Source organism: Neopsephotus bourkii, unplaced genomic scaffold (genome assembly GCF_033783945.1).
Source record: "Neopsephotus bourkii isolate Nb327-2 ecotype Australia unplaced genomic scaffold, CSIRO-AGI_Nbou_v1 NB_1080, whole genome shotgun sequence".
In the NCBI taxonomy this organism is placed as follows: domain Eukaryota; kingdom Metazoa; phylum Chordata; class Aves; order Psittaciformes; family Psittacidae; genus Neopsephotus; species Neopsephotus bourkii.
Window position 1 is genome coordinate 1635223 of NW_026901568.1, and position 9597 is coordinate 1644819.

The 9597-nt window shown below is 48.5% G+C and overlaps 1 protein-coding gene across 1 annotated transcript; it reads right to left on the reverse strand.

Annotated features, from left to right (window-relative positions):
* Positions 1–811: 811 nt before the first annotated feature.
* PROK2 (prokineticin 2) lies at positions 812–8618 on the reverse strand. Its single transcript, XM_061362104.1, has 3 exons — positions 8358–8618; positions 4558–4683; positions 812–1754 (listed from the first exon to the last, which is right to left on the reverse strand). Exons 1-3 carry the CDS (start codon positions 8454–8456, stop codon positions 1629–1631), a joined length of 351 nt encoding a protein of 116 aa, XP_061218088.1. The 5' UTR covers positions 8457–8618; the 3' UTR covers positions 812–1628.
* Between the last annotated feature and the right edge of the window lie 979 nt (positions 8619–9597).

A 9597-nucleotide genomic window follows, 5' to 3' on the forward strand; every position in this document is an offset into this window, starting at 1 on the left:
GCACACTCTTTTTTTGGTTGGTTGGTTGTTTTTTTCCCCTACAGGACCTGAGTCTGCTGCCACTTGCACAGCTGCTGTACTGCCACTGCAGAGGGTGACACAATATATATAGGCTTTGGAGTAGGAGCCCTGGGGTTGGGCTGTCTTGAGCTAGAAAGATGAAGTCCTGTCTCTCAAGACTTTGTTTTTTCTACCATGTGCAGAATCCACACGGATTTGGCAAAATAACAAGCCCAGTTGCTTCTTTCTGTCTCCTCAGGGAGTCTGTGGACCAAGTGGAACATACCTGCTAAACTCACTTCTCGTCTTCTTCAAGTAACACACGTGTGTGCCTTAATACAAGCATGCTAACTTCTCTCAACCCCCTCTATCGTCATCAGCAGCAAAGCACTGATTGTTGAAGGATGAATGACTTCACTTCTCTGCTTCCAGCATATGTTTGCATGTCTGAGAGTAAGAAATGTGTGAAACTCACACAAACTATTGGAATTCCAGCTCCAGGGACTGACAAGTAAACATGAAGTTGCACAGTATGTCATAGAAACCCCACAAATTTTATGTTTGCTGGGCTAAAGTTGATTCTTTGAGGCATGTGCCAAGAAAAACCTCTCATATTAGCTACACCAAGATTCCTCCATCGTCTGAGACTGCAGCTTGATTGAGGATGTCATGCCTGGTCAACTGCTGCGTTGCCCTAAAAGCAGCCAGTAGCGTATAATCCTTTGCTAAAGTATCCATAAGGAGCTCTGCTAGCTTGGGTGAGTTGAGTGTGTGATAACAGATTACACTGAATAAAAATGGAAAACCACAATGACAAAATAATGCTGTAATATTAAAATAAATCAAATCATATACTGCCATTATTCTGATACAGAATTTTTACACAGCAAATTTGATACATATACAAGAAGTCAGGCAGCCCATTAAAATAAACTTCAGGGTTCCTTTTTTAATATAAACTACATCTTAATACATAGTTTGAGATGATCAGGTAGTTTTACACCAACTCAAGTAACAATAACTTCTCATCTTAGAATACTAAAATAACAAAATCTTTTAATGCTTTGAATATTGAAATGCTTTGGTTCCACTGTCCACTTTTTGAAAGTGTAAAAACTACATCTATTGTTCTAACTTTTACCCTAGACATGTGCCTAACTTAAAATAGTTATTTTAATAAAATACGAAATGTAACATAAATACAGGGTTTTGGCAGTTGTCATATGCTTCACACTATGCAATAATTCAACTCTCAGTTCAATTCAGACATTCCAAAGTGTAAAAACATGGCCAGAGTTTTCGAAAACTGACAATAATCTTGGATGTTTTCATTCTGGGGATAAGCTGGAACTGTGAAGAGCACAAGATGGTTCAGATATCATAAAGTTCCTGCCCTCAGAAAGCAGCATTGCTTTAGCAGATGTCATTTTGCTCACCCCAAAATGAAAGCGTCCACCACTGCAAGTCCCTCCTGAAAACCTTGGCCAGCACAGCATCTCATCTTCAGTTTTAATGTTGGTGAGGCAGGAAAGTATGGTAAAGGGTTTCCCCTGGCAAGTACCTTGTTCATCACAACAACAAGAAAACAAATACATTGAGAGGCTCTTTCTAGTGCAGAAAAGCTCCTGCTAAAAAAACACATCTTCTTTTCTGAAGTCTGGTAAACATTTGAATTTGGTGGGAGAAGTCCGTACGCAGGCCAGGCTGGGCAGGCATGGGCAGGTATGGTGCATCCGCCGCCCGGAGAAGGGAACCTGGGGATAAAGAGAGGAGACATCAGGGACAGGGAGCACAGTGGCGGTGGTGCTCATGGGGATGGATTTAGATGAACAGTAGGGATACTGGGAATGTCATTCCTCTCCCCACAGCAGGAGATCCCCACAAGCTGCAGTACGGGGGGTGGAGGGCAGATAGCAAAGCCAACCCCACTGCATTCCCTAGTCAAACCACAGTTAAGAGCAAAATATAGTGGTCTGTGTTGCCGTGTAAATCTCTATCTGTGACACATGTTCTGCATTTACTCCCATTTCATAAAGGAGTCTGTTGTGTAACTACACTGGCCTTTAGCATCACGTTTTTGTGGCGTGTACAGTGCCTACTTGCCCTGACTCCTGCATTGTCATAGGGCACAGAGCAGTCTGTCAGTTGCATAGCAGGACCTGGGAACCTCAGGATACCGTGGTAACTCAGGCTGGAAGGGACCTCTGGAAGTCATCTTGACTCTCATTGAGCAGGATCCTTTTTGCCCCAGGGCGGAGGTTTCTCGTTTCATCCCACCCTCCTCCAGCTATACTGTATTGCAGGGAGCACACATATGGACTGCATTAAACAAATTCAGTTGCGCCACAAAATGCACATGCACTGACACTCTTTTAACAACTTGATCACAAGTTCTGTCTTTTACAGGAGCTGTGCCTTTGCCAGCATGAGCTGAGCCAAGCAGGACAGCCTGGTGAGACAGCACAGCCAGGAGCCACAGTGCTGCTGGCCAGCAGCGTGCACTGAGCATCCGGCTGGATGAAGCAAGGGAAACACAGAGGTACAAAGCCACTGCTGGGCAGGCAGCCCTAATTCCCTCATTTCCAGATTTCTGGGTGTTTTGGGCCTGTAATTGTAACAATCCAAGTTTGTTTTGTATCAGTGTGCCAGTTTTCTCTGTAAGAAAGCTAAAGGAAAGAAGTCCCACACGTTCCCCTGTTCATCATGCCAAGGACCTCCTGGACTCCAGTGATATCCCACTGGGTGCAGGGGGTGAGTGGGGGTCTCACATTGCCTGCAGTGCCCTAGGCCAGCCACAGCCCCCTGCCTAGCACCGTCTGAAAAGCAGCCCCAGAGCGAGGGCTGCTGTGGGCTTCCCCATGCCAACCACCATGGTCCCCTCTGCCCCAGAGTGAGCAGAGAGACCACCAGCCGTGGGTGATGGGGACTCCCTGTTGGGAATCACACCTCTCGGCTGCCCACGCACAGCACTGCAGAAAAACCTGAGCTCCTGGGGCTGCTAAGTCTGACTCAGAGGTACTGCTCAGCCCTCTGACAGCAAGACTGATTTATTCCAAACATTAAAGTTGCTGCAAGGAAACGTTCCTTTCAGCGGGACTCCCACACCGAAGATGTGACTTTTAACAACACACCCGGCTGGGGACAGGCAGCAGGTGGCAGCTCTGCAGGACAAAGCTTTGCCAAGGCATGCAGCTTCTGCCTGCTCAGGCAGAGCCCGTGTCCCCGGAGCTGTTGCTGGTGATGCCGGGTGATCCAGTGAGTGTGAACATGCTGTGTGCCCAGTACTATTTTTAATGAGTACGGGGCATTGGGGTTTGTGGGTGAAAAGGAAACATGGGACCTCCTGGGAGAGATGTGGTGGTTATGTGCAAGGTGCATAGCATCAGCAAAGCTACCATCGTGCTGCCAGCTCTGTGTGTTGACCTGCCAAACCTCCCCTGCCTGCAAACCCTGCCTCTGCAATGCCAGCTGAGATTGTTAACGGCATCAAGCCAACGCCATCTAGTTGCTGAGAAGGAAACTAGAAGGTAGAAACCCAACTGCCAACCATCTCCTCCAGGGTATCTCCATGCTCCTCCGGAGGTCCCCAAGGTGGTGGCATGGCCATGGTGGTGCCTGCTTTGTACCTGAGCTGCAGGCAAGTGAAAGGCTTTGGTGCTCAGGGCAGCTAGTGTCCCAGCTGCCCGCTACCCAGTTATTAAGGGGAGAGAAACTGCCGAGTAAACTCTCCATCCTTAAAAATAACTAATTTCACATACCACTGTAAACCAATTTGCTTCATGTTTTTCATGAAGGGCAATGGGGTGAGTAATCTAAAATTAACCTCATAAAGCTTATAAACATCAGTGACTATGACTTTAAGTCTGGGGTGGACAGATCTTCTCTGGTTGTAATTATGCAGGCAATTAGCTTAAGATAGATCAGACAGTATAATTTGCCCAGTAGCAATTTCTGTTATCCTGAGACTTCTGCTAATGTAAAGAGCCCTCACAAGAAAGAACCTGGTACTTTACATAGTAAAAATGAGAATTTGGTCCCCAATATCACAGCAGAAGATTTAAGAATTTAACTGTAATGGAGCAGAGCTTTGAACTTCTCAGCCTCTGGAGCACAAGGGGACATTGCTGTTTGATGGCAGGGACCATGGTGCAATGATGCACTGGGTGTCCGAACACTGGCTGGTGACATTTTCGTTTGTGACAGGATCTTGTTAAGGGTTGGTGGCACTTGCTTATATTCTTGCTAACACCCATAGCATTGGGCTTGGGAACTGCTAAAGCTGGTTTGGATCATGTAATGAATCAAAACAGCAACAACAAAGTAATCAGTAAACAGTCTGGAGCTGTGTAGTACTTTCATCCTCGGATTCTCTTCAGCATAATTCTGACAGTAATGTACTTCTTTACGTGGGTACCTTCAGCGCTATTTCCATACAGATGCAAATGGGTGGGTATTGTAACCCATGGGATGTTTCCCTATTTTAATACCATGTGAGGTACAGTGCACTATATTCTTGTTCCTTTCTGTCCTGCCATAGCTCCCTGGTGACATACTCACTCGGTGACTCAAAGGGTGGCACTCATCTCCCAAATTTCCCATCGGCGTGCACATTCGCAGGCTGCGGATCCAGAGGCTAACCGCACAGCACATCCCTCCTCCGCACTGATGGTCCCGGTCACAGGCCTGGAATTCAATACAGCGTTAGGCAAATGAAATTAGTAATAAATATATTCCAGAAATAGGACAGATCAGGTGCTCAGGAGCTGCTTCTGACACCCCACAAGTTATCATGGATCATTAAGGCTGAATAATCAGATTTAAGGCTGATATGCAATACTTATAGCTCCCATGGATCTGAACGTACAGGCTCCTGGCATGTTTCAGAGTTGAGCTCAGGATGTCTAAAGCCATACCACATACAGAGCTCAGGGCCAAATCCAGGACTGTCAGAGACTTGCAGTCCCAGCTTCTGAGTACTGATGGACCATGGCATGTGCCACTTTGCTTTCCCAGATTGGAGCCTGAGTGCAGAGTGCACTCAGGCAGGTGCAAGGACCATGTGCATCAAGCAGTCAGGAATCCTGTCTTATGGAGAAGCTAAGATAGGATATTATGCATTAATTTAAAGACTTTTAGGTAACTATTCCTTCTATTTTCTTATGATAATACCTCGTGGTTGAGTGCCTTTGCATTGCAGTACTGCATGATAATTTTGTTAGAGAAGTCCAAGTAGAAGTAGCTAAAATAGAAGTTTAAATATGGGTTCTGTGGTTGATATCTAGAATTACATGTAACTAAAAGTGGTCTTAAATATGTAACAAGAAAAACCTTGCTTAAGTGTCCAAATCCAAGAAAATGCTGCTGTGGTAGCATTCCCCCAGCAAGGCAGGAGGGAAGTATTTCAGGCATTTACCTAATACAGCTTAGATAAGCACAAACCAAAAGGCAAACTATTGGGTATGTTTTAAAATACAGAAATGATGAAGAGCAATTGACATGGTAGGGTTTGGAAACAGGCTACTCACTGTATGTCTTCTGCCTAATTTTTAACCAAAATTTCATATAATAAAAAGTCTGATAAGCTTAATGCAAAAACCAGTCCCCTTTCTCTGATGAGAAATGCCATTAGTTAAAGGTTCCAATTACACCCCAAAGGAAAGCTGAATTAACTCCCCACTTTCTTAATGTCTGACAGGAGGACTGATGGACCAAAGGCACTCATAAACAGGCAACCTGTGAAAATGGTCAGAGAATGTGATAACGGCTCTGGGGGAAACTGTATGAGAACAAGCATTCGCTTACAGATCTTACCTTGGGATTCAAATGATAAATGCCATTAGACTGTATTCCACTGGGTAAATATTACACAAGTTCAACCAGCAGAAGCCAGATCAAACTATGCATTTACAGACCAGCCAGTAATTTAAGAAGCTTTTGCATTAGGGTCAAGCCATTAAATAGTGTGTGCTACTCAAACAGCTCACACTCCTCCTAAACACACATTTAATGAAGCAGAGAGCTCTATGCTACAGGTGAGCCCAACATGCAGAGTATTTACTTATAAGACTAATATGGCCATAAAACTACTGCCTGTCAGGTAGATAATGTTTGCTTTCTAACCTCTCGCAAAATAAAAGTACTGTAATGGTCTAATTTTGTCCTAGTCACAAAAAACCTTCAGGTCTGGTGATTTCTGCTGCTCCCAACATGCTGGTTGTCCAGCTGGTGTCCACTGCTCAGCTGGAGTCACAGGCAATGCTATTCCTCACCAGACAGCTCCTGAACTCCCTTTTTTCCTCAGCTGTGTATTTCAAACCCCATTCATTTCCATGGGACTGGTCCTGGAGGGAAGTACCACTCAACCGCTAAACAGGTCTGAGCATGTCCTAGCCAAGCAAGGGTATCTGTGCTTTCTTTTACAGCTCACACACACATATATACATCTGGCAGAACTTTTAAGGGTCCCCTTCCAAAAATGTATGTGAGTTCTGAAAAATATTCAACCCAAATGCTACTGCATATACCTTATCTGCAATGTGTAATTCATGCCACTACTCTAAATCTTCACAGGACGTGACATAAAGGACATTCCTCCTCAGCACCCCACTTAAACCCACTTTTGTGTAAAATACAGCTTAAGGAGAAGGTCCCAGGTGAAATGCCAGCTCCAGAGGCAACTTAAGTCAGCACATAAACCACCACTGAAGTAAGAAAGGTTCCAATCAAGTCCCTAAATTGCAAAGGAAAAGGAAAAAGGGAAAAGGAAAGGAAAATAAAGGGAAAAAAAAAAAAAAAACAACGGGGGGGGGGAGGGAAGGAAAACTTTTCAGGCTCAGGGGATGGGGGCAGGAAAACCTATGTCAGTTCTCATCTGAGATTTGCTCATTCATCAAAACCCAAAAATGCATCCAAGTGGTTTAACTGGAAATGCACTGCAATGGTTAATAAAGTGTCATTTTCTAGTTGTAATCCATTTTTACATTTTGAATTTTCTTTGTCCTTGATCAGTTTTTCAGTGCTTAAAATTACTTTATTTAATGGATTCATTATGCTCTCAAGGTGTAGCCACAACTCTGACAACAGACATACAAACTGGTCCTCCACTGCTAGGAATGATTCTACTTAAAAAGAACTTGAAATTCCCAAGTTTTAGAAAAATCCCTTCACACACTGCTCTGAAAATTAATCAGTCCTGGAACTGATCTAACTTCCAGAGAAATGCTTATGAAGCCTTCCAGACTTCAGTGGGGTCTGGATGGGGAGCTTGGACAACCATGGAGTAACTGGCTACTGGGAGCACAACTTCTGATGCTTACAGAAGACATGTAACCTCTTGAAGGAATGCAAGCACTGGCTTATTAATCCAAAGCAAACACTAAAAAAAACCGTTTTCCTTCAGTGTGATGCAATGCTCAGAGTTAAATAATGTCTCTGGGAAAAAAAATACTTTCACAACCAAAGTAAATTTCAAGTCTAAAAACAACAACAACAACAGAGGACTCATGTGCAGGGGTGAGTGTTGAGGAAAGAAAGCAGCACAGTCATACCCAGGAAAGAAACCCCAGAAGGAGCGTTTTGCGGTGGTTGCAATACCAGTGCCTGCCCTGCGAACAGAGGGGCTGGAGGAGCGGGCATCCGGTGCACAAGCCGGCAGCGCCGTGCCCGAGCCGGGCCCTCTCGGGACATGTTTGCGGGCAGCGGGGCTGCGGGAAGGGAAGCAGGAGGCAGCATCCAGCGCTAGAGAGGCAGCTGAGTCCCTGCACACTCACGGACCAGCCTGGAGACAATCCACCGCCGAGTGCAGGCGTTCCTCACCCCAGAGGGACAGAACCCTCACCGTGGCAGCCCTCACCCCAGAGACCCGCAGGTCCTGGTATCACCTACTGCAGAGATGCCCCATATTCTGGCATCCTTCCCTTCTAGAAAGACCCCCAAGTTTTGGTATCACTTGGTCCAGAGATAACCCCCAGCTCCAGCATCACTTAGTGCAGAGAGACCCCCGCGCCCTGTACCACCTATCCCAGATCGATCCCCGAGCCTGTCGCCTCTCTTTCCCTGGCACAGCGCCTCTTCCCAGCCCGGCTATCACTTATCCCAAAGAGACCCTCCTCTCTGATCACCCCTCACGGAAGAGCGATCTCCCGTACACTCGGCACCCCTTCTCCCGGGCGGCCCCCACCTCCCGCTGCTCCTCACCGCACACAGACCCCCAGGTCCCGTCCTCGCTCTGCCGGCGGAGCCCCCGCAGCCCCGCACCGAACCCCGCCCGGCTCCAGCCCGCCTGTGGCTGCCGGTGCCAGGTCCCGTCGGTGCCGTCGGTCCCGGCCGACCGCGCGGTGCCGTGCGGCGGCGCTCACCCCGGTGATGACGGCTCCGTGTCCCGCGGCGAGCAGCACCGCCAGCAGCAGCAGCAGCAGCAGCACGGGAGCCGGCGGAGCGCCGCGCAAGCTCCGCATGGTGCCGTCCCGCGGCCCCTGCGCTCCCCGCGGCGCGGCGCAACCGAGCCGGTGGCAGCGGCCGCCCCAGCCGTTATAAAGCCGGGGGCCGCCGGCGGCGGCAGCGTGAGTCACCCCCGCCCTGGCAGCGCCGTGGACCGCCGCGCGCACACACCGAGCCCAGGTGCGCGGCTGCGGGAGCGGGGCGGTGAGGGAGCATCCTGCTGCACCCCAGGGAACGTCCAAAGGCTGCTCGGGGAGTGTCCCGCAGCAGGGCTGGGGAGGACGTGCCACAGCGTGTTGGAGACATGCCACAGCATGTTGGGGACGGGCCATAACAGGTCTAGGGCACATCCCATGGAACATCCCAGGGCATGCTGGGGGCATTCCACAACAGGTCTGGGGGTGACATCCTGCAGCAGGTCTGGGGAACCATCCCAGGGCTGGCTAGGGGACATCCCACAGCATAGTGGGCTTGTCCTGCAGCGTGCTGCGGACATTCCACAGCACGTCTGAATGTGATATCCCTCAGTAGGTTGGGGACATCCTGCAGCAAGCCTGGGGAGTCATCAGGCAGCAGGTAAGGGCAGCACACAGAAGGTCCAGAGGGGATCCTGCAGCAGATAGCGGGGGATCCCATGGCAGGTTAGAGCCCACCCCACAGCGGGGCACTGATAGACTGCAGCCGCTGGACCCAGTCTGGAGGCCTGTCTCTGCTCCAGTGCCCATGACCTCTCTGCGTTTCTCAAATCCCTGCCCTGCACCAGAGCCAGCAGTTCTCCTGCAAGCCCTGATGTTCCCCCTTCTCCCCTCCATGGAGCATCCTGTGAGCCCCAGCAGTGCTGTGGACATAGCTGGTCCATAGCTAGGTGGGGGGGAGAATGACACACAGGCTGCATCTCACCTTGTCTGGGACACGGGAGCATCAAAGCAAATTTACCCCTGTAACAATTGAATCAACCTCAAGTCCTGTTTAGTGCACTTGGCCCAAGAAGTGTCAATGCCAAGTAAAAAAGTAATGCTCGTGTACTTTCTTCACCCCACTCCTCTGTAGACCTTTCATGGTCAGACATGCTCAGACAGGGCAGGGCAAATGGGACCTCCATTTCAGAGGCAGTGCACCACTAGTTGCTACTAGTGCTAATGCCAGGCCGTGGTCAAT